This window comes from Nelumbo nucifera, chromosome 5, assembly GCF_055504915.1.
Source record: "Nelumbo nucifera cultivar China Antique chromosome 5, China Antique-T2T, whole genome shotgun sequence".
NCBI classification, from domain to species: domain Eukaryota; kingdom Viridiplantae; phylum Streptophyta; class Magnoliopsida; order Proteales; family Nelumbonaceae; genus Nelumbo; species Nelumbo nucifera.
The window spans coordinates 77,529,936-77,555,158 of record NC_142653.1 but is presented as its reverse complement, the minus strand read 5'-3'; the positions used below and the strand labels follow the sequence as shown (position 1 = coordinate 77,555,158).

At 39.0% G+C, this 25,223-nt stretch overlaps 1 protein-coding gene across 5 annotated transcripts in view; it reads left to right on the top strand.

Moving 5' to 3' along the window:
• The window catches only part of LOC104593909 (uncharacterized), an 89,904-nt gene that overhangs the window by 11,278 nt on the left and 53,403 nt on the right, over positions 1-25,223 (top strand). For 4 of the 5 annotated variants that reach the window (XM_010254001.3, XM_088887794.1, XM_088887792.1 and 1 more), the window contains 4 exons: positions 4,466-4,510; positions 11,244-11,351; positions 16,643-16,785; positions 16,876-16,999. In XM_010254001.3, the coding sequence (XP_010252303.1) occupies positions 4,466-4,510; positions 11,244-11,351; positions 16,643-16,785; positions 16,876-16,999 (420 nt within the window). The remainder of the gene's footprint in view (positions 1-4,465; positions 4,511-11,243; positions 11,352-16,642; positions 16,786-16,875; positions 17,000-25,223) is intronic. The other variant, XM_088887793.1, reaches the window with a different exon arrangement.

Sequence of the window (25,223 nt, the reverse complement as noted above, 5' to 3'; positions counted from 1 at the left end):
AGAATCTTAAGACTCTCATTACTTCTGTTGTACTGTTATGCCTCTTGTGCTTATTTATAACTATGGGGAGAAAGGAGAAGCTTTAGAGCAGCTATTGTAATGTCAAAGTATTGATCTTGAAAGATGAGTGAAATAGTGTTTGGAAGGCAATGATGAGCTTCAATCAAGAGTTTAGGAGTCTGGTTAAGTTTAAAGTGGGGAAGTGTTCTAGGGTAAGGTTTTGGGAAGATGAGTGGCTTGGGGTAGGAAAACTGTGTGAGGTGTGCCCCAGACTTTACAAGCTGACAGATCAACAAGTATCTATTGAGCAGTGTTGTGAGTGGAGAGGGGAACAGTCGATTTGGAACCCGAAGTTCAGAAGACCTTTACTGGACCAAGAAGTGGAAGAGTGTATTCTGTTACTGGAGAAGTTAGAAGCTACAAAAAATTTCCAGAGCTTCAGAAGATAGCTTATTGTGGAAAGAATGCAGAGAAGGGTGGTTCTCGGTTAAATCCTTTTACAAGTATTTAATGAGAGATGGAATGGAATCAGACCAGACAAAAGGAGGCGGCGTGCACCTCATGCACATCTCATATAAAAAGACTGCAAAAAAAGAAAAAATGACAAGCCTGAAAATAACAAGTCTGAAATTTGCATAAATTCTTCCCTTTTTGGACTGCCAATTAGATGGCTTCTTAAAAAACAACTCCACTAACACAAAATTATTCAAACTCAGGCATGAAAGCCTCCTGTCCTTGTTGCTATTAGACTAGAGCTCTTAACCTGTAATCTTCTCTGCATAAGGAGAAAGCTTTCTCATGCGCCAAGGCAGAAGAGAAAGTCTGAGATCAATCTAGGCGAAGAAAAATAAAAGAAAAGTGTCTCAGATATTTCTGGGTAGAAAGATGAAGAAGAGGAGAAAGTGAAGAGAATTAGGGCTAAGAGCAGAGGAGATCGAACCAGCTTAGATTCTCCAACTGTAACCCATCTTTTATTAATTATATAATGTGAAATACAATTACAAAACAGCCCCTTTTAAATAATAAAAAGAAAAATACACTAATACCCTGCCGCCTGTCACGGACCTAGACTCCTCTAGCATCTTGTGTGGCACTTGGGCAGCAGTCCGTCATTCCGCAAGTCAGCCTTGCCTACTTAGAGCACTCTCCTGGCTCCTAAGACCAAGTAGCTTACCAACTCGTCCCTCACACTGAGGCACACACTTAGGCAACAAAGGCACAAACCACACAGGGAAAGAGAGATGGAGAATTTAAAAGAACTCTTTGTATTGCTCAAGAGAGCGATACAACACTTGATTGCTTGGTTGCTTCCTTGCTTGATTGAGGGCAATTGAGAGAGGGGGTCCCCTTTTGTAGGCACTTCCACCTCCTTAAAAGATTTCTCTAGAACATGAATGTTCTAGACTTGCTTCTAGACTTCTTCTTCTACACCTATCTTAGTTCTCTTGAATACATGAATGCTCTAGAAATGTTCTAGAAGTATGTACAAGTATATACAAAGTTCAAGGGTGTTCATGATGCTTCTATAATGCTTCCGGAATCTCCTTGAACTCTTTTGAAGTGTTTTGGGGCTTCTGAAAGCTTCTAAAGTGTTCCTGAAACCTCTTCCATCAGCCCTCTTCCCAGTAGGGGCTAGTCAAATTTGTCACCTTGTGATATTCTCCCCCACCAAATCTGGCGACGTCCTCATCGCTTCTTCATCATGGTAGTGACGAATCAAGTTTTTGAACTGCCAAAAATCTTCTACGTGTTCCCAGCTTGTTTCACTATCGCACATGTCCCATCCACCAAAGTGACCATGCATGGGGCCCCTGCCTCCATGATGCTCAACATCTGCACATAAGGTATGGGCATAGCCCGCATACATTGGCACCACGGTCACATCTATGGCACCTTGCTAGCTCTTTAGCTGGATGCTCACCCCCTGAGCAATGCCTTCGATCTCACGTGCTTGGGAATTAACTGCCTTGATCATGCCCGTGCTCTTTTTGACCTCTAAGCCCAAGCGCTTTGCCTCCTTAGTTGAGACAAAGTTGTGAGTCGCCCCTGTGTCGATCATGGCTTAGGTCTTCTCACCATTGATCAATGCCTCCACATACATCAGCCTTGACCCATCCGTGGTCTTGGCTGCCCCCTTATCCAGCCCCTCCAGCTTCTTAACACTGCAAAGTAACTGTGGTGACCCAATCAATGCTCGTGCTCTTTTTGACCTCTAAGCCCAAGCGCTTTGCCTCCTTAGTTGAGACAAAGTTGTGAGTCGCCCCTGTGTCGATCATGGCTTAGGTCTTCTCACCATTGATCAATGCCTCCACATACATCAGCCTTGACCCAGCCGTGGTCTTGGCTGCCCCCTTATCCAGCCCCTCTAGCTTCTTAACACTGCAAAGTAACTGTAGTGACCCAATCTTGGCTTCCCTATGGGCATCTTCTTGCTCTTCCTCCTTGGCTATAAGGGGGTTGAAGACTTGCTTCTCGGGGAAATCCCTAATTTTGTGTGCTTCATCACATAGGAAGCACTTGAGTAGCTTCTTCTCTGTGCCCTTAATTTTGTTTCCCCAACTGCTACTCTTTCCATCCTTCTGGGCTTGAGAGAACTTGGGCTTAAACGATTCTTCTTTTGCATAGGCCTTATCTCCCTCACCTTTACCTTGACCCGGTTTGGTGGGTTGGTCTTTGGCATCCTTCTCGTACTTAGTTAACTGCTCAGCAGCGGCCATGGCACTGGCCACGTCTTGAACACCACGGTGCCTTAACTCTTGCTCTGCCCATGGCTGAAGGCCTTCCATGAAGTGGAACAAGAAATCCTTGTCTGTCATGTCAAGTACCTCTAGCATGAGCGTGGAGAATGCCTTCACGTAGTCCCTTAGAGTACCTGTATGCTTGAGGTGCCTAAGGTTTTTCCTAGCAAGGTACTCCACATTCTCCAAGTAGAATTGCTTCTTGATTTCTCTTTTAAAATTCTCCCAAGTGTTCATGGTGCATGTGCCACGTTCAACATCCATGCACCGCCTACACCACTATAACATGGCAATGTCTACTAAGTGCATTGCTGTAGTACGTACCTTGGCCCTCTTGTCCTCAAGGCCAACTGTCTCAAAATACTGCTCCATCTGCCATAGGAAGTTGTCCAGCTCATGTGCATCTCGCGTTCCCTTGAATGGTTTGGGTTCAGGGGTCTTCACCTTCACCACTTCACGAGCTGGGGCAGATAGTCCTCTATTGGCCATCGCCCTCTTCCATAAAGCGTGATCTGCCTGCATCTCCTCCATATTGGCTTGATGCTTGGCAATAGTTCGCTGCTAGGCCTCCATTTGGCCTTGATACTCTCTGTGTAAGGCCTCAATGGTCCTAGTAATAGTACTATTCATGACCTCATCGGACTTGACTACCTCCTTCTCAAAGAAGTCCAGGCCTTCATTAAGCTTCCAGGGATGCCTCCCGGTTCTTACTACATGCTTGTTCTTCTTGTTGGGCTCCATCTTGGTTACATCAATCCTTGTGGCGCCCTCCACTTCAAAGGCAATGTCCTTCCCGTCCCTAGCCATGTGCTCAGTGCTGATGAGGCTCTAATAACACTTGTCACGGACCTAGACTCTAGCGTCTTGTGCGGCACTTGGGCAACAGTTCGTCGCTCCTCAAGTCAGCTTTCCCTACTTAGAGCACTCTCCTGGCTCCTAAGACCAAGTAGCTTACCAACTTGTCCCTCACACTGAGGCACACACTTAGGCAACAAAGGCACAAAGAGCACAAGGAAAGAGAGATGGAGAACTCAAAAGAACTCTTTGTATTGCTCAAGAGAGGGATACAACATTTGATTGCTTGGTTGCTTCCTTGCTTGCTTGATTGAGTGCAAATGATGGAGGGGGTCCCCTTTTATAGGCACTTCCACCTCCTTAAGGGATTTATCTGGAACATGAATGTTCTAGACTTGCTTCTAGACTTCTCCTTCTAGACTTATCTTAGTTCCCTTGGATACATGAATGCTCTAGAAATGTTCTAGAAGTATGTACAAAGTTCAGGGGTGTTCATGATGCTTCTAGAATGCTTCCGGAATCTCCTTCAACTCTCTTGAAGTGTCTCTGAAAGCTTCTAAAGTGTTCCTGAAACCTCTTCCGTTAGTCCTTTTCCTAGTAGGGGCGAGTCAATCTTGTCACCTTGTGACACGCCGCTGCATATAAAGGATATATAAAACCTCCAACACTTAACCATGACAATCTGAGTCTGGAATGACCACCTTGCTTTATCTGTAGTTTGATCCGACGTCTAATGACCAACTTAGCTGGAATTATTGGATGCCTTGGCTGATGGTTTGGTTACCTTTTATGTATTTTGTTCTTGAAATTAGACTTACATTTCTAATTGTCTCACATGAGTTCTTGTTTTAATCAGATTTTATCTGTTGTTTAACATTTTGTCTGATAAAACATGGAGTTAGGCCTTCTGAAGCTTATCTCTTGCTATTCAGGTTTTTGAGCAATCACTACAATGTTCTTTCTCAAGCATTGAGGAGGTAAATAAAAACTTATTGACCTTGTTGACTTGTTTTTATAAGTTAGATTTTCAAACTTGTTACACTGCATGTATGGTAATGTTTTATTCTTTACTTCTTTCCTTGTGTCATAATTCATACTAACGTGTCTGTTAGCATAGAAATTATTGGTTATTATGCAATTTTAATGTTGTGTTTTTAATTGATAGTTGTTCCATTGGAGTTGATTGATAGCACAATCAAGGATAGTGAGCCTTTGGTTATTTGGATTACAGCATCTTTACTTTAATATATGGACTAGAAGAAAGAGATTTTAGGAGAAATTTGGCAGAGTATCTCATTGAGAAGGATCTTGAGATTGAGTTGGTTAGAGTAAAGGAACTTTTCATGTGCTGATGATCAATTCATTACAAATAGTGTATCATTGAGTTGCTGAGAAAGGAACTTTAGGATGGTTTATTCATAAACAGAGGGCCTTAATTGGATCAATATAAGAAGAGAGTAACTAAGGGGTTTGATAGTTGAATGTGATGGTTCTAGAATATGTGTTGCCTCTGATGGATGTACGAGGATGGATACTGTACTGTGATTGTATTAATAACATGGCTATAAGAAATGAGTACAAACCCCTGGGGCATAAGTGCCAAGGGCAGCCCTAGCCCAAAAAAGGAGTCTGCTCCAAAAGGCATCAAGAATATAGGAATAATGAGCTTGACATTTTAGGATGCCATTATGGTTAAGCTTTTGCTACAATTGAATTGGTGGTTATTGGAACCCATCTGAATGAGGAATTCAGTCTGGCACTCAGACATAACACACATCTCTAATCTGATCATGGAGCACACATGGTTTTCTAGAAGTCTCTGATCCAATCAATTGCAATTTAGTTCTGTTTCTCAATCATGATTCCTTTGCACAGATGGATGGTAATTCTCATCCATCAGGTTCTTCAATTGTGTTTGCTACATTAGGTAATTAGTCCCTTGTTATCTTGTTTTGACCTCTTGTTCGATTATTGATGTTAGGGCATTGGATCATATGGTCAATACAAAGTCACCATAGCCAATGAATCTCTTGCTTGTCTTTGAGAAGTGTAAATTGAAACTTAGTGATGTAGGGCGGGTAGGGGTCCTTCCAACTTAGGATCTAATGGAGGGCTTTGTGGGGTGAATGAGGTGCTGTGGCTGATTAGAGATGAAGACAATGGATGAAAAGTATGTAGACGCCTGCTATCACTTAGAAGGAGAAACAGGTAAGAGGAGGGGGTGAAAAGAGAAAAATTTCTGGAAAGAACCAGAATTCACTAAATCAACCGTTTTTTTTTTTGGACGAATCACTCTTCAACTCCCATTACAATGGCTCTATTTATAGACTTATTAACTGGGATGTCCCCATACAGACTCTTATCTGGACTAGGAAATTGACCGAAAACAACTCCTAATTGCTTTAGAACCAAGACAAATCAATAGATGACCCATAAAGACACTCCAATGAGGACTGCAATTACTAAAACAACTCTATTAACACTTTTCTAATCCTACTAAGATTAACTTAGTTTGGAGACATCATAAATTACTAAAAGTAGTAATCCGTGAATTTACTAAAATAGTAATTATGAGATTTGCTATAAATAGTAAGCCAGAGAATTACCATAAATAGTAATTTCAAAATGAATATATAAAAAACAGAATCATGCTCTTAAGACATCAACAAGTGAAAAATAAGCAACTAAAAAAAACTGAAACAATTTTGTTTGGAATATTGGTTTGTTTCCCCATAAATTCTTTCCTTGCTTCTGCGTCTGCATCACTTAGTGATCAGATTCTCTCACTTCTATACTCTATTCACTTTGTTTGGCTGCCAATCTTTTGTTTGCAAGTTGCCTTACAAAACAATTAAGTTATTATGCAACATCCATTCTTGATGATGTTTGCCTATTGCTATTTGGGAAGTGTAATCAAAGCATCAACTAGTTGACCAACCAGTCAGGTGAGGACCAGAGGACTGCATCACTAACTAGCTGGCGAATTCTCATGATGCATTTGCCTAGGACAACTGAGCATCAGCTCAGTCGACTAGTGACTAGTCTACCTAGTCCACCATAGAATTATTTTAAGCTTTATTTATTTGTATCTCTTTTCTCTAATTATTAGAAATAATATATAATATGTTTGCATTTTGTTAGTTCATGATATTACTTCAAACATTTGTGATGGAAGATGGAGCAATATTGGATGATTGCATATAAAATAGAAAAAAGCTTAAAATAAAAGGCAGTGGAGTAGTTTTTTTGAGAAAGAACACAATGTAAAGTTATATTAACTGGTTCAAAAGAGGGAACATTCCCTATACAGTAAGCTGCTATACAAGTATAGGCATTTTCAAACAGTAATGATACGCTAAATACAAAAAGTTATACAGCATAAGAAGAAGAAGAAGAAGCTGAATTTGTCCAAGAAATGACTTTTACAGAGATGTTTTGGCAGATTTCATCCAATTGAGATGCTTTGCTGCTGAAGACCCTGCTGTTTCTCTCTATTCAAATGCACCAGAGGGTGGCTGCAGGGATTAGATGCTAGGATGCCTTAGATTGGGGATGCAAATTTTGTGCTTGACAGCTTTGAAGGCTCCCAGAGCTGACCTTGGAAAGACCCAACTTATATCTAAGCTTCTTAGTGGGCCCAGATCTGTCAGCTTATTTGGTAGTGGAGGAATAGGTGATTCCACTGTCTCCAGCTCTAGGTTACAGAAAACACAGGTGGAAGAAGTAATATTCATACATCTTTTGGTAAGATTTTCCAGAGTAAGAGACTTCCTGATGGCTGCAACCCAAACATGGAAGGCAATCTTTCAAGTTAATTGTAATTAGTGATATGTTGGTATAGAGCTGCCACAAAGGGCAAATCAGTCAAGGCGTTGTACTCTTTCTTTGGAAGACGAAGCTTGTGATTCCCTATCCTAGATTTTGCTTTGTTTGCAAAACAAAGACTGTAAATTTAAGGTTCAATATCATTCCTTTTTTTCCATAATTGTAGTCTATATTACTGAAATTTAATTAATATCTTAAATTTTGAATATATCTTTTTTTATCAAGAAGGCAATACCTATGCATTGACTAGTCATCACATCGGCTGATGAGGTCAAAATGAATAGTCATCCTTTCACTGCATTGATAACACTGTGGGTGACTGTTAGTATGCCCAGGGTTCTAGTTCTTAGCACTGTGGCTGACTGTTAGTATGCCCAGGGTTCTAGTGCTTATCATTCTCTGACCAGTTATTTCTTACAATTCATTGTCCTCTTTCTATTGTGTGCATCTTTCTATTATTTCTTTTGTTGCTGTTCCTAAAAAGGTTTTAGGGGCTATTTCTCATTCTTAATTAAGGTAGCAATGAACCTTGAGATGGTGGCCCTATATTATAGTAAGACCTGAGAATTTGTTCAAAGTCCTTTGTGAAGAGAACCTTTTGGGTGTAAGTGGGTCTTGATTCTGAAACATGGAGCTGATGGCTTGATGAGGTTGTACTAAGTTAGATTGGTTGTCAATCTATGTGTGTATACATAATTGTAATCCATGCATTTATGAAATTTAGTGGATCGAATGCATGGAATCTGTTGTTTATGCCAAAGTTGTAGTTCAAAATGCCCTATATTTAGTTGAAGTCTTTAAGGAATTTGCAGACAATCACACTATAAGCCCTGGAATTAATGCCACCTTTTTGGCCCTGATACCTAAGAAGATTGATGCCAACCACCCAAAAGATTTTAGGCCTATTAGTTTGGTGACAAGCATCTATAAAATTCTGGCTAAAGTGCTCTCATTGAGGATCAAAATAGTCCTCCCTTCTATCATTAGTGAAACACAGGGGGCTTTCATTCAAGGGCGACAAATAACAGATCAGATCTTAATTGCGAATGAGTGTGTGGAGGAAATGAAAAGGTCTAGTAAGAGAGGATTCATTTGTAAATTGGATCTTGAAAAGGCCTATGATTTGGTGGACTGGAAGTTTCTATTAGAGGTTATGCAAAATTGTGGGTTTGGGGACAAGTGGTGTAATTGGATCTTTGGGTGTATTAGTACTTGTCACTACTCTATTCTAGTAAATGGTATGGTGAGGGACTTTTTTCCAGCTTGTAGGGGTGTCAGGCAAGGGGATCCACTCTCACCCTTCCTTTTTACCTTAGTAGCTGATGTGATTAGTAGGATCATTACTAAGGCTGACAACGAAGATGCCATTAGGGGTTGGAGAATAGGGAGACACCAAGTTCCCGTCACCCACCTTCAGTTTGCAGATGACCTAATGATCTTTTGTGAATGAGGTCTTAGCGAAAAGGTAGCAAACCTAAAGGAGCTAATAAAAGGTTTTGAAAGTATCTCTAACTTGAGAATAAATCTGGAAAAGAGCTGCATAGCGGGTACAAATTTGGAGGTAGGGGAGGTCGAGGCTATTGCAGAGTGTCTTGAGTGTTCCACTTCTGTTTGGCCTATGTCATATTTAGGGCTTCCTTTAGGGGCAAATCCTAGGGAGAGTAGATTTTGGACCCCAGTGATAGAAAAGTTTGAGAAAAGATTAGCCTCATGGAAGAGGAATTATATCTCTTTAGGAGGGAGAATTACCCTAATAAGAGCTACCTTGGCTAACTTACCTACGTATTATTTGTCTGTTTTTAGGATACCGGTTAGGGAAGCTAGGAAACTGGAGAAGTTGAGAGATTTCTTATGGGAGCCGGGACAAGAAAAAAAGGATCACTTGGTTAATTGGGAAATTGTGTGCAGAAGTAAAGAAGAGGGGGGTTTGGGACTTGGGAGGGTAACTAGAAAAAATCAAACCCTGTTAGGGAAATGGTTATGGCGATGGCCTTTGGAAAGAGAGAGATTGTGGCATGAGGTGGTGGGAAGCATTCATGGGAGGTCAGAGAATGGATGGGATGCTGGTGTATCGAGGCAAGCTAACCTAGCATCACCTTGGAAGGCTATTCACAACACCCTTCCTCAATTCCTCAATTTTATCAGGTATGAAGTTTGTTCTGGCAACTCTGTTCTTTTTTGGGAGGATATTTGGGTAGGAGACACACCGTTAAAGGATTTGTTCCCTTCGCTTTTTTCTATTTCTTTGTACAAAAAAGAGGTGGTCTCAAAATTTGTCTCACCTTTGGGAACACCCTTAGATCCTACTTGGGATTTTGGGTTTCGTAGAGGTCTTAGGGATGTTGAAATTGATTCTCTTTCTGCTTTGCTTGGTTGTCTTAATCAGGTTTGTTTGGATCCCTCCAAGCCAGACAAGAGGGTTTGGACTCCTAGACCCAATGGAACCTTCACTTGTGCTTCTTTTTTCAAGTCCATCTCTCAACTTTCTACTCACCAACCCTTTCCGTCAAAAGAAATTTGGTGTAGGCTAGTTCCCCCAAAAATTATGGCATTTTGTTGGGAAGTATTCCATGGGAAAGTTAACACTTTAGATAACCTACAAAAGAGAAGACCTTTCCTCTGTATTTCTCCTAATTGGTGTATCTTCTGTAGAGCTTACGGTGAGGATTGTTACCATTTATTAATATCTTGTCCCTTTTCTGTAGACCTTTGGGCTTGGCTACTTTTGTTGTTTGGGGGTAGTTGGAGTCTACTAGCAGAAGTTCACATGCTCTTCAACCATTCTACCTTTTATTGGCCTACAAAACTAGGGAGAATTATGTGGAGATGTGCTCGTGCTGCTTTGATTTGGATTCTTTGGGAAGAAAGAAATCTTAGAATCTTTCAAGAAAAGGAAAGGAGCAGCCAGGATTTGAAAGACTGTGTGTTAAATAGGGCAATACATTGGCTGAAGGCCTTGGAAATCTTTCATCAATTCTCCTTTAATGACCTTTGGAGAAATTGGTCAGCAGTAGCGAGATGTTCATCTCTAAAGGACAAATCAATTACAAGCTGGTCTCCTCCATCCGAAGGCTCACTAAAGTTGAACTTTGATGGAAGTAGCATGGGTAATCCAGGTTTATCTAGAATGGGGGGTGCTTTGAGAAATGCGAAGGGAGAGATTTTGTTGCTTTACTCAGGTTCCTTGGGATTTGGGAACTCCATCAGGGCAGAACTCTTAGCTGCTGTACAAGGGGTGCAATTTGCAAACCAGCTGGGGGTACAACAACTAATAATTGAGGGGGACTCCAAAGTGGTGGTGGGTTGGTTGAAAAATTCTGAAGAGGCTATGTGGCGATACAAGAATGAAATGAAGAAATTTAGTTGGTTGACAAGGAATATGTTGGTCACTGTACAGTGGGTGGGGAGATCAGCAAATACTTTGTCAGATATGTTAGCTAAACAAGGGGTAAATAGGGAAGAATTATTTTGGGCTTAGTTGTGATTCTTGTTTATCTTTCCTAGTTTACTTGTACGTTTCAAGGAGGGGCTGCAGCTCGTGCCTCTCGCTGGGATGATGTATGAACTCACTCTAAATTTGTTTCTGAATCAATAAATTTATTATTATTCGTCAAAAAAAAAAATATTCAAAGAACTGCATGCTCATACTGTGTGCATTAAATGTTGTTGCTGCTGTACCCTATGAACCGCTTTTTGTTTTGACTGCAGAGTGATGAAATAGATATTTCTGCCTTTAGATACTTTAGGCCTCTTACCATGCTATTTAAAAAATTATATTGTGGCAGTTTTGTTGGTTCTGCTCTTTTGAAGTGTCTAATGTAAATTCTTTACTGGATTTTGATTAATAAAAAAATACTAACTTGTCAGTGGACCCTGCTATTGCAGTATCTGGATTTATTCCTCACTCGCGTGGATGGTTTACGGCGAAGAATTTCTCCAACTAATGCGTTGGAAGATGGCCTCGATTGTACAATGATCAGGGACACATTTCAGGTTTCCTTACTGTAATGCCAACGCAAATTGTTTGAATCTTTCACTTCTGATTGTTTTTCATTGCACTTGTTAATTTAAATCTCAAACTGTTTTATTGGAATTGTATTGTTTTTTGCCATGGAAAATATGCTGTATATTTCCCATGGAATTTTGTTGAAAACAAGAACAGTTCATTCACCTTCTTTCATCTATTAGTCAATACTGTTGCTCTTTCTCTCCCCACCACACACACACACACACACACAAAAAAAAAACAAAAAAGATGCTGCTACCTTATTTGTACTGTGGCATGTCCAAATTGTTTCAGTGGAGTTTGATCATTTTTGGGTTATTATGTGCGTTGGGGGGGTGGGGTGGTTAGAGTCTTTCTCTTTTTCTTTTCTTCTCTTGTGATTTATGTATGGTGACTATTTTCATCGTGATTGCCGTGCTTCACAGAGACACCCTCTGTGTGGAATTTTCTGTTATGTAAAGCGTCATTAGCCAAGATGGAATTAAGGGAGAGTTATCAAGTGAGCAACTCCACCTTTTAGCGGACTTTATCTGATTTTTAACAAATGCTTGATGGACTTTATCTGATTCATCAAATTCTCTATCTAAAAGAGGTGTTCTAAAAGTCGGAGACCATATGAGATGGTCTCCCTGAACTTCAGGACGAATGGTAATTTCCTTAATATGCAACATGTACAACCTAGGACCTAGATCATATTCCAGGTTTAAACCATTCATCTTTAGAAAACAGAAACCTTGTGCCTTCTTACCTCCTGATCACAAAATTGGTAAAACCAGTAAATATTTGGTGAAATTTAAAGATTTCTTTCCAATCAATCTGGAAACTCCTCCAAACAACTCCACTTTACATAATTGGTGATTGTAGGCCTTTGACTTGTTTTCCAAGTCGATTACAAAACCACCTTATCTCTCCAACTCCTAGATCAGAAGCCTACAACATGCACCGGCAACTAGCTGTGTTTGGCATACTTCTAGAGACTTAATTCTGACGAATTTTGTGATTATAAGAATCAACTTTAAATTTTGATGTATGGAAAGTGCTGGAATTAAAGCGTCTTTTGGGCTCAAAATTCATTCTAAGAATTAATTTTTTGGTGCTAAAATTCAGCTTAAAAAACAAATCATTTTTTTTTTTTCTGAAATCATTATTCAAATAGTTGGCTGTAACCAGTTGTAATCAGACCTGTGTTTTTGTAAGAAAAAAGCAGAAAAAAGAGAAAAGAAAGAGTGGGAGCAAGGGAGAAGAAAAGAGAAAGGATAGACAATGAAGAAAAAAGAGGTGCAGATTCTAATGGTTCTGCCACCCCAATGAATTGCTATTTATAATAGTCAAATAGAAGAGGTAAAAAGACAGGAATACCCCTTCTGCCTATATAAAAGAGAGGAACAAAACAAATAATAATAAAACAGTTAAATTAAGTAATAAGTAGTGCAACCACAAAATAAATGTCTGTATCTCTACACAAATAGTGTTTCTTTGGAACAGAATTCCAAGCAAACATATCCAAAATTTTCCTATCCACCAAAATACCCCTTGAGTGTCTTTCTGCCTCTTCTTGCAACCCTTGAACCCACAAGGAAGAACTTAAGCCACCATCTTTATAAGGTTTTTTGGTAATAAAAAGAAAATTATATTAAAATAAAAAGAGAGAATACAAATTAGGGGTGTTCACAGGTCAGTTTGGTTTGGTTTTAGGCTGTTTGGCCAACTGAACTGATCTGGTTGGGATGAGGAGTTGGTCACTGAAAACTGACTGTAAAACCAGCCAACTCGGGTTGATCGGTTTGGATTGGTAGGTTCAAAAGATTTAATTTAAAAGATAAATTGATAAATTTAAATTAAAAAATTGCAGCAGTGTTATTAAAAAATTAAATTTACAATATAAAATATTTTAAACTGGGAAATATGGGAATTTCCCCACTTTCCCATATTAATAACTTTAAATTTAAAATATAAAATATCAATATATAATTGTATATCTATGGCTGGGTCGGTTTACACACAGCCAAACTGAAACCGACCCGACTTCCCAGGTTAGCATAATGGCTGAACTGAAACTGACCGAAAATACTAGAAAACCGACCAGACACCATTACAAAGCCCTAATACAAAGCAAGGTGACCCAGTAGTCACCTGGGAGAAAAAAAGATACAAAACTTCACCTCCAAACACCAAATCCAATCCCCTAAGAAAAATCCACACAAATCAGCCACAAAAAAAATAAACCAAACATCCAAAAAGAGCCAATCCCCACTACAATAAGCAAGATACGAACAAACCCTACTATGGAGAAAACAAAAATGTCCAGACTCTCCAAACACTTATTTTAGAAATCTCTTTGTTTCTCCAACATATCTTCGTTGATTTCTTCACCTTCTAAGTAGGCCCTACTTCAAACAGATTCCCTTTTATCTGGCAAACACTTTCGTGACCTGGAGTGTTTTTAAGAGTTTCCTGATTGTTGACCTGGAGTGTTCAAAACCACCAGCCCAATCAGCATCGTAATCCTGGTTATGGCAAGAATGCAGAAGCTCAAGTGTATCAATCAAGTAAAAAAATGCAGAAGCTCAGGCATGCATCGCTGTTGGTGATGGGGGTGAAACCAGAAGCTATCCCTAGAGTGGTGGAAATTTTTTGCTTGATTAATATCTAAGCATAGTTGTCAAGGCGATGCCTAGGCGACAATGCACCCTTTGAGGCTTGCCTTGGCTAATCGCCAAACAGTTCTTTTCTTTGTATTATAAAACACTTTTTTGTTCTTTATTTTTTGACATTATTATTTTTTAAACTAAAAAGTAGTAGTAGTAGTAGTAGTAGTAGTAGTAGTAGTAGTAGTAGTAGTATGTAGGATCTATGTTTCCTACATAAAAAAATCCATCACCTAGGCAACAGATGTTTCCTACATAAAAAATCTATGTTTCCTAGTCCGCAGAAAACTGCTCTACCTGAGTTCTGAGGCCAGTTCTAACTCTCTGAAATGATCCAATTCCTGGTACCATAGAGCAGAAAAGGATTTTCAGGATGATTTTCTTAATAAAGATTGGGTTATCTATTTGGTGGAAGGTGAGGAAGAATAGTTTGATTTGTTGAGTATTGGGAGTGTGGGATGCAATGATATAAAAGTAGGAGTTATCTCTTTGAATGTGGAAATCCTATTCATTGAAGAACATCAGGATGCTGGCAGGGACATTGTCAATATCAGGGGCAGCATGAAGCTGCAATAGAAATTAGAGTCGACTTTAAAGTTGGGGTTTGATCTGGCCTCATCCAGAAGGGTTGAGTTGACACATTAGGGGGAGTTGTTCCTCAAACAATTACAAAATAAATGCAGTGTATATATCTTGAAGAAATGGCTTCATTCAGGTTAATGCAAAGAAGACCTGGTGGGGAATGAGCTATTTGAGGCTGACATAATCACTGTAGTGCTAAGATTCCTGGTGAAATATCTCCCAAGCAATGCCTAACTATAGGCAGGGTTGGAGAAAAGGGAAGAGGAACTGAAAAAGGCTGCGGATGTCCATGTAAATGAATTTTATCAGCTTTCCTCTCCTCTCTTCAAGGTAACTCTGTTAGTCCTATTTTTGGTACTAAAATGCCTGTTCCTCTGCAAATTTACTAGTAGCTAGTAGCCACTCATGAGTCATCTTTCCATTCTGGGAAAGTTCTTGGTGTGCGCCAGAATACTTTGTTACACTTGTCCTTGATTGTACAACTTGAGTACAATTTAAAATTTTATTACTTGCCTTGTGTGATTCAGTAAAATAAGAATAGATAGATCAAATCTGATTTGAAATTAATAGAGTTCTGTAGTAGTACAGAAGAGGAAGAATCTTTGAATAGAAGTGTAACTGCCGTGAGGTGCGTGTGCTCCATTCTTTTCATTATATGGTAACTATGCAATAAGAAAGTATTCAAGCATAATGAGTAAAAAGCTTTGGGATATAAGAATATGGTAGTGGAGGGGATTCAAAGATAGTTTTGGGGTAAATTGGAGGCAACAGCCAAGATCAAATATTTGCAATGAGAGAAATATTGAAATACAAAATTATCATCCAAGGTGGAAGTCAGCTTTAGATGGGTACCAACTGGCAAGGTAAGTCAATAGTGTGGGGCTACTGGTGCATTTCCATTTCCAGTAATTCCAGAGATGGCATAGGTGTGGGTATCCCATGTAATATGTTTATATCTTGTTTCTATATCTAGTTGTAGAAGCTAAATGTCATTTCTGAAGACTTATGTCTCACCAATTAAATTAACTTTCCAACATATATAATTATTTAAAACATTCCATTTTCCATATTTCAGAAGTGTTATGCTATAGAGTACATATAAAAGTGTCAATGCAGTATCTTGTGTTGTATCTGGCAAGTATGCATTTGACACCAGTACAGTGGACATGTACAAGTATGCACACATAATAGGAAATAATCCATATATTGTAAGATAGGTAAGATAGCTAACATCATGTACATAAACTATTCATTTTTGTCAAATATAAGCAAGGAGAAAGGGGTAAACATCATGTAGAAGTGTCTTTCAAGAACACATAATCTCTGAATCCAACATGGGCACTTCAAGGGGATTAATGCAACACTAGCTAAAACAAATTTGATTTACTTGATATTTGAGGCAATTCAGTTCCTCTTCCTCCTAGAGTAGATGCTTTTGTGTGGTTAGAGGCTGTTGGAAAGAGCCTTGCTCAAGATCAGCTGAAATCATAGCATATAAACCTAGCCAGAAAGAGTATTGAAGAGATTCTTACTCAAAGATCATTAGTCTTCTCCACTGTACATATTCTTTTTCTTTTAAATTTTAATGATTTTATACTTTACAAGTAGTAACCACTTATTCATACATACAACAAAAAATTCCAATGAAGATTTAGTGCTCCTTTCAGTTATGTGTGTCTATATATATCGTGGAGTGTTGGGTGGAGGAGTTGGATTTGGAGATTGCAAGCTGGGTGCATTAGCTTTTGCAGTCTTGGCCAGAAGATATCTCTTTCAAAGCGTGAGGGATCTTATTGGAGGATCACCCCCTTTGTTACTTTCTGGGGTATATAGGAGGAGAAAAAATTGAATGGTGTTCTAATGAAGTTTATAGTGCATAGGATTTGCAAGGTTATAGTGCACGAATTTCACAGTAATGAGATCTGATTGGGAAACGTTCAGTGAAGTTTGCATTGCTATAGTATTATTTCTGTTCTGATTCTTTTAATATTGATTAGGTTAATTTGACTGATGTTCTTGAATTGTATCGTATGTATCATGTTCTACAGCGTGCCAAGGAATATCTCTCCCTACACCTAATGAGTAATGATAATTTATTGCATCTGCATGCTTATTGGGCTCATTTAGAGTTAAATCTTGCTAAGGATCCAGTTGCAGCTCGTGGAGTTTGGGAGAGCTTTCTGAAGACCAGGTTTGGTCCATACCTTGCCTGCTCTTTTTAAGTTTGTGGCATTTTTACTTTATTTTTCTCTCTGCTTCTTAAATATTTTATGGTTCACAGTGGTTCAATGTTGGAAGCCTGGCAAAGCTATATCAGAATGGAAATTGAAGCAGGTCATATAAAAGATGCTAGGTCCCTCTACAAGAGGTGCTACAGTAAAAGATTTAGTGGGACTGGTTCAGAGGTATGCATAATACTGATACTTTCTTGTATTGCTTTACTCTTTTTTTTTTGATGAATTTGTATTGCTTTACTCATTGTGACGTGCGTATTCATAATCATTACCCTTCTGTTTATATATGCTGATACATATGGTTTGACTTGTGTATCAGCATAAGTCATACAAAAATTTGCAACTGGTTCGGAGATACACTTAAGATTGTTTCCTTACATGTTTGATTGTTGGACGTGTCTGACAAAACCATCAACCATCAACTTGTAGTTTATGGTTGTGGGATAAGGATCTTTAGTTTTTGACACATGGTCCTTTCTCTGTGTCTTTTTCACTCTTTTGATGCATTGAAGCTAATGGGTATGTGAAATAAGAAGAAAATGAAATATTGATAAAAAAAGAAGAAACTAAAATGATGAATTCGGAGATTTGATCTAAAAAAGTGAGTGTAATAAGACAAGTGCTGAACAAGAGCAAGAAAAAGGTGGGAGAAGAAAGGGAGAAGGGGAAGAGAGTCCAATGATCTCTCCCCATTCTTTTAATTACTTTTATTAGTTTGAATCAAAGAATGGGCAAATCACAAAGATGCCCTTAATATGGTGGTCAGCTCATAAAGTATCAAATAAAAAGTTTAACAGATCCATATGAAGGCCTATTAACATAAAGACATAATGGCGACTAAAATATAAAAGGTACAAGTAAGAAGATTAAGGCCCAACCATTCCAGTCTCTCTATAGTCCCTCTCAAGTTGAGCATAGATGGCAAACCATGCCCAGCTTGCTTACATAATTCTATAGCTTCCCCTTTGGAATTCCCTTAGTTAAGCTTAAGACACTTGGTAACTGTTCTTCAGAGGCAATAAATGGCAATCATACTTCACATGAAGCTACTCTCTCCCGTATGAAATGTCTTTCTACTTTAACATGCTTTGTCCTATCATATTGAACCGGGTTATGAGTAATGTTATTGGTCGCTTAGTTATAGCAATACAATTATATAATATCATCGGGTTATCATAAATAATAACCAATTCTCCTAGGAGAGATCTAGCCCACAACAACTCAAATACATCATGGGCCATAACACTGTATTCTGTCTCAATCGATGATCTAGCCACCACAAGTTGCTTCTTATTTATCCAAGAAGCAATGCTCCTCATTGATCCAAAAAAAAAAAAAAGAAAAAGGAAAAAAAAACATGGTTCCTCGCAACCAGAGCAGAATAACTAGAAGTGGATCTCTTGTGATCAGTGCAACCAGCTCAGCTTGCATCTGTATGTGCCTTGAACTTCATATGTCCATGTTTTGCAAAAAGATTACCCTTCCTTGGAGTTCCCTTAAAGTAGCATAAAACCCTTTCAATAGCCACCATATGAGTATCTTTGGGAGCTTGCATGGTCTGACTAACCACACTTATATCATAAGATATATCAAGATGATTCATGCACCAATATAATTACTTCCCAAGAAGTTTCTGGAACACTCCCTTATTAGCTAATAACATTTCATTATTGGTCGAGAGCTTATGATTTAAATCTATAGGCATGGATGCAGGCTTAACTCCAAGTTTGCTAGTTTCAGTAAAATGGTCAAGGACATACTTCCGTTGTGAAATATACCTTACCTAGACTGGGCAACTTCTATTCCCAGAAAATATCATAACTCTCCCAAGTTCTTAATCTCAAAATCAGTAAAAAGGAACTGCTTGAAGCTTTGAACTTCCTATAACTCATCACTAATAATCATAAATATCATCAACATAAACGATTAAAAATGCCACTAGAGAAGCTCTCCTCTTAACAAAGATTGTTGTCAAATTGAGTCTGTGTAACCAAAAGTGGCAAGAGTAACACAACCTATCAAACCAAGCCCTAGGGGACTGTTTGAGTCCATAAAGACACTTATTTAAATTGAGGAGGGACATCTGCAACTACTTGACACAGACCAGTGAAGGTGGGGGAGATGACGGGGGAGTTCGTGTAGGTGGAAAAGTGGAAGGAAGATTTCTCTGTTGGGAAGAAAAGATTCATCCTTTAAGAAGCAGAGCAAGAGGTGAAGCTACTCTGAAAATCAGAGAAAATAGAAGGGCTACAGTTTTTAGTAGCTTGGAGGTTCTGAGCTGGTTCAAAGGTTTTATTGACAGAGTGATTTTTGCGGTGAGAAAGCAAGGTTGAAACTTGAACGAATGAACATTTTAGGGACGGTAAAAGATTCTTGGTGGAGAGCAGAACAAATAAAAACGGGTGGTTCATTTCCATTGTAGAGATATTTGGAAAAGGGAAGAAACAAATGTTGTAGTTACCTGAAAGAAAAGTCAAACAGGGCTGGGTGTTGCTGGATGAAGCCATTCAAGATTTTTTTAGTGGAATGTGAGCTGCCAAATAAGGTTGAAATGAAATAATGGAGAGGATTAAACAAGAAGAACAAATAGAAAATGGAAAGGATGTACTGCTCCTTGAACAAGAAGAACAAAGTTGATGATTGGAAAGAAATTATGGAGAGGATTAAGACAAAGGAAAAGGCCTTTCTCTTGGTGTTTTCTGAAAAGAAAAAGGTCTGCCAAAATTGGGAGAGGCAAATACTGAATGATTATCATTGAAACAGAGAAGGGAAGGATAAAAGTCATTGGGTTACCTTTCAATCTGTGGAAGAGGATTATCTTTGAGAAAATTGCAGTGCTTTATGGAGGTGTTTTAGAAGCTTATTGCATACAGAATTTGCACGCAGCATGGCTCAAAATCGTGGGGGTGAAACCAGAAAAAATCCCAGAGCTTTTGACTTGTTTATTGGGGAACAGTGGAGAATAGTGTTGTTGCCATCAAACGCCAAAGTGACACTCTGGCTACTGGGCTCAAAGCAGGAAGCTGATGCTGACATGGATTGTTGGGTGCCATGTGGAAGCAATGGAGTGGAAAAAATGAAAGGTCGTAAAGAGGTTTTCATTTAGGAAAAGTTAGAGAAACTGACCATTTTTACTGTAATAGCCAATAATTTAAATTGTTTTGAATTTAATCCAACAACAGGGAAAATGTCTTATGTGGAGATCTTAAGAGCATCCTTATCCGATAAGTCACTTCGACCTGATGATGACCCTTTTGAAGTTTGCTCAATGGTTGAACCGCCCCTGCCTGAACTAGGTGCAAATAAGAAGAGAGAGCCGGGGTCAGGCGATTGTGTAAAAGAGAAAGTGCTGAACAAGGGGATCTCATTGGGGGATGGTAAGGTTGATCTATCATTGCCGCATTCGATTAAGAGTGTTCACGGTCTGGTTTGGTTTGGTTTGGTGAAAATCTCGGACCAGACAAGTAAATTGCGGTAGAGAAATTCCCAAACGAAACCGAACCATTTTAGTATAGAAACCAAACCATTCTATTACGGTTTGGTCCGGATTCTAATACGACTTGAGCCCTTCTATTGGGTTTAACTCAATTAGAATGCCTAAATAATATGCATACCTACATAAGTGACAAATATAATTCAAATATCAAATTGAAATGTTAACAAGTGTCACTAATTACTTTTATATATAAACTACATTCACACTTTCTCAAACATAAACAACTTTTTGGGCATCAAACTACAAGTCTACAAGTTCAAAATTGAAACAAATAACAATTATGTATGAAATGTTAAATGAATGTATACATACACAACACACACACACATACACATATTTTTAAAATTTACAAAACCAGACAACCAAAAACTTACGGTTTGAGAAATTCTCAAACCAAACCAAACCAAATTGTTTTAAGGCCAAACCAGACCAAACCGCCAATTACAGTTTGGTTCGGTGCGGTTTGGGGGTTTAGACCATATAATGAACACCCCTACATTTGATACCTTCTGGACTAGTTCGAACCTTGCCAGTGAAAGCTTCAAACATACTTGTCCTACCTTATAGTTCCACGGATAGGATGGATCATAAACAAACAAAAAAGTAATTCCAGTGGGGGAAGTGTCAAACGGAGAACTCTTCCACTACGAAAAGACCTAATTTGTGGTATATTAGGGCTCATGGTGATTATTCTGATGAAGAAATGCATTGGGAGGATCTGAAAAGAGTTGGGTTTGGAACCACCTTTAAGGGGAGGCAGAAGTGGGAGGAGCTTCCATTGTCTTTGGTGAACTGAAGGTTGAAATGAAGATCCTATGCTGGAATGTAAAGGCTTTAGGGAATTCAAAAACGGAGGATTATTAGAAATGTTTTAATGAAAGAGAGACCGGACATTCCAATGTTATGAGAAACAAAGCTGTCTGAAGTGGATAGAAGGTGAATAAGAAGTATTTGGGGTATTGGAGGTTTGAGCTGGTGCTATGCCCCATCTTGGGGTGCGTCAGGGAGATCCTGACAATTTGGAGAAACGAGGTGGAGGTTGGGAGGAGCTGATTGGACAATACTTAGTCTCAATATAAGTTAATAATGTGGGAGACAGAAGGGAATGAGCCTTAATGAATGTGTATGGACCTAACTCATATGGAGATAAGGAATTGTTCTGGGAAGAGTTAACAGCTATCAGGGGCTTATGGGAGGAACCTTGGTGTTTGGGTGGTGATTTCAATGTATAAGATAAACAAATGAGACAAATAACCCAATCATACTATAACTACCAGTGTGAGGAAGTTCAATGAGTTGATTGAATCCTTAGAGCTTAAGGAACCCAACTGTTGCAAGCATCTTTTCAGGAAATACCAGCCCTTTTCTTTATAGAAAAGGGAATCCATTGAGAGATTGTGAGCCCTTGCCCTAGAATATAATTTAGCTAGCACGTTGTGAATAAATTCATTTAAGGGAGAGGTTTTGCCTTCAAAATTCTGCTATTCCTCTCCATCCAAATTGTCCAAAAAACTGCTTCAGGAATCATATTCCATAAGAGAAGACCATTTCAAGAAAGACCTTCAATGTATTAGCTATTAAGGAAAGAATGGGCAGACCTTCAATGTGAATATTAGCCAGCACATGATTCCAGGCTTGCCTACCAACAGGGCAATGCAGCAATAGATGGTCTGCTTCTTCTTGTGAAAGATTGCAAAGAGGGAAGTTTGTTTAGGAAATTGTTATTCCTCTCCTTAAGACATATCTTTATTGAGGTAACCTTGAATGTATTAGCTATTAAGGAAAGAATGGGCAGACCTTCAATGTGAATATTAGCCAGCACATGATTCCAGGCTTGCCTACCAACAGGGCAATGCAGCAATAGATGGTCTGCTTCTTCTTGTGAAAGATTGCAAAGAGGGAAGTTTGTTTAGGAAATTGTTGTTCCTCTCCTTAAGACATATCTTTATTGAGGTATTTACCATGCATAACAGTCCACACCAGAAAAAGCCACTTTAGATGGCACTTTCTGAGCCTTGACTACCTTATGAGGAAAATTGGGCCTTCTTAACAGTAGAGGAACAGCAGGAAATAAGAGGGGGAAGTGAAGAGATTAAGAAGGGAGAAGGTAGAAAAGAAGAAGAATGATTGGCCAGCAAAAAGAATTACCGGCGGCGCCAAAATATATTAGTATTTATAGGGTGACCATAAATAAAAGGGAAAAGTCCCTTGTGCCCTGCTGTAACTAAAGTACATTAACGACCATAAAATAAATTACTTTAAACAGACCAAACAGACCCTAATCTGACAAAATAAGAAAATAAAAAATAAAGTAAACTATTTCAACACTCCCCCTCAAGTTGGGGCATATATGTCAATCATGCCCAACTTGTTACACAAATTATTATGCCGCAAATGATGAAGATGTCCATAAGTTGTTCTCCTGAGTTGACATATGGAGTGCACACTTCTCCACTCATAAGTTTTTCTCTAATAAAATGCTCGTCCACTTCAATGTGTTTTATCCTATCATGGAGGATTGGATTACCAGCAATGTTGATAGCACCTTTATTGTCACAATAGAGCGACATGGGGTTGTTAACTGCAAAACCCAGTTCACCTAACATGTTTCTTATCCACATGATTTCAGCAACTCCATGAGACATAGCTCTGTATTCCGCTTCAGCACTGGACCTAGACACCACAATTTGCTTATTCTCCAAGTGACCAAATTTCCTCCTACAAAGGTATAATGCCCATTGGTAGATTTTCGGTCATCGGCTGCCCCTGCCCAATCAACATTTGTATACAATTCCACCTTCAAATGCCCATGTTTCTGGAACAACAAACCAACTCCTGGAAACTTCTTGTGGTATCTAAGGATCCTCTCTGCAACTTCAAAGTGATTTGTCCTAGGATTGTGCATGAACTGACTAAGGGCACCCACTGCATAAGCAATATCAGGCCTGGTCATAGAAAAATATAAGAGTTTCCCTACAAGTCTCTGGAACTTCTTCACATCTTTTCAAGAACTCTCCTTGATTGTCTCCCAGTTGATGGTTAGGTTCAATTGGTGAATCAATTGGCTCCACCCCTAACTTGCCTGCATCCTCTAATAGATCTAGTACATATTTCCGTTGGGAAATAAAGATGCTCTTTTGTGAGCGGGCAAGTTCAATCCAAGGAAATAACATAAGGGTCCTAGATCTTTCACCTTGAATTGAGTGGCTAAGAATTTCTTTGGCTTCTGTATTTCAGTCTTCTAGTCTCCTATGATCACTATGTCATCAACATACACAATTATAGCTACAATTTTCCCTTCACCTTTCTTCACAAACAGAGTGTGATTTGATTGGCGTTGTTTGAATCCCATCTGGTGAACAACTAAGTGAAACTTATTAAGCTAGGTCTGAGGTGATTGCTTCAACCTATATAATGACTTTTTTAACCTTCACACTTTTTGTGGCCTTTGGCACAAAAATGTAGAGGTTGAGTCATGTACACTTCCTCCTCTAGGTCACCATTCAAGAATGCATTTTTAATGTCCAATTGGTAAAGTTCCCAGTCAAGATTTGCTTCCAATGAAAGGAGAATCCTGATATAATTCATCTTGCCTACTGGAGCAAATGTCTCTGCATAGTCTACTCCATATACCTGTGTAAACCCTTTTGCCACCAATCTGGCATTGTATCTTTCAACTGTATCATTAGCCTTATGCTTCACTGTGAACACCCACTTGCATCCCATTGATTCCTTCCCTTTAGGAAGATCCACCAATTCCCTAGTGCAATTTTTTGCAATGCATCAATTTCTTCCTTCATTGCATCTGTCCATTCAGGTTTGGATAAAGCTTATGCCACATTCTTAGGACTAGATACACTGTCAATGGAAGAAATGAATGCACGATATGAAGGTGAAATATTTTTATAGGACACAAAGTGAGAGATATGATGATTAGTAGTACAAAATCTAACACCCTTTCTCTTAACAATAGGAACATCAAGATCATTAGTAACAAGGGGATCAATATTAAGAGGTTCAAGCATATTAATGGGAACAAGTGTAGTTGGCTGATGAGGAGGATCTACCTTTGGAGAATTCGATGATGTTGGTTGCATAGTTTTAGGTTCCATGGCTCTTGAACTCTATTGGCTCTTACGGCGGCGAAGAAAGACATGAAATTGAGGAGGACTAGGAAGAGGAAGTAATTGAGTTTGAGTATGGGTGTGTTTTTCCTCAACCCTATCTTCCCTTGAGGAGAAATCAAGAAGAAAGGTTGACTCTCAAAGAAGGATATATCCATGGAGACATAGTACTTGTGTGAGGCGGGGTCATAGCAACGGTATCCCTTTTGAGATAAAGGGTAACCAAGAAAAACACAAGGAATGACACGAGGATCGGGTTTATCGTGAGTATGGGACAAGTCATGAATGAAGCAATGACACCCAAAGACACACATTGGAATGGGGGACAACGGAGCTGTAAGAAACAAAAGTTGATGTGAGGCCTTGTACTCTAGTAACCGAGTTGGCATACGGTTGATGATATATGCAACACACATAACAACATCCATCCAAAAGCATTTCGGAAAATTCATATGGAGTAATAAACCACGAGCTACTTCGAGAAGAAGATGATTTTTTCTTTCAGCAACACCATTTTGCTATGGTTTCCTAGCACAAGAGCTTCGATGAAGAGATCCACACGAAGCAAGGAACTCTGTGAGATCCCTATGGAAGTACTCTTTTGCATTGTCTGACTAGGAAATATGAATTTCAGTTTGGAATTGAGTGAAAATCATGCATTGGAAGTCTTTCACAATCTTTAGCAATTCATTTCTAGATTGCATAGGATAAACCCAAGTATATCTAGAGTAGTCATCAATCAAAGTAATGAAATACTTATATCCAGTCTTAGTAG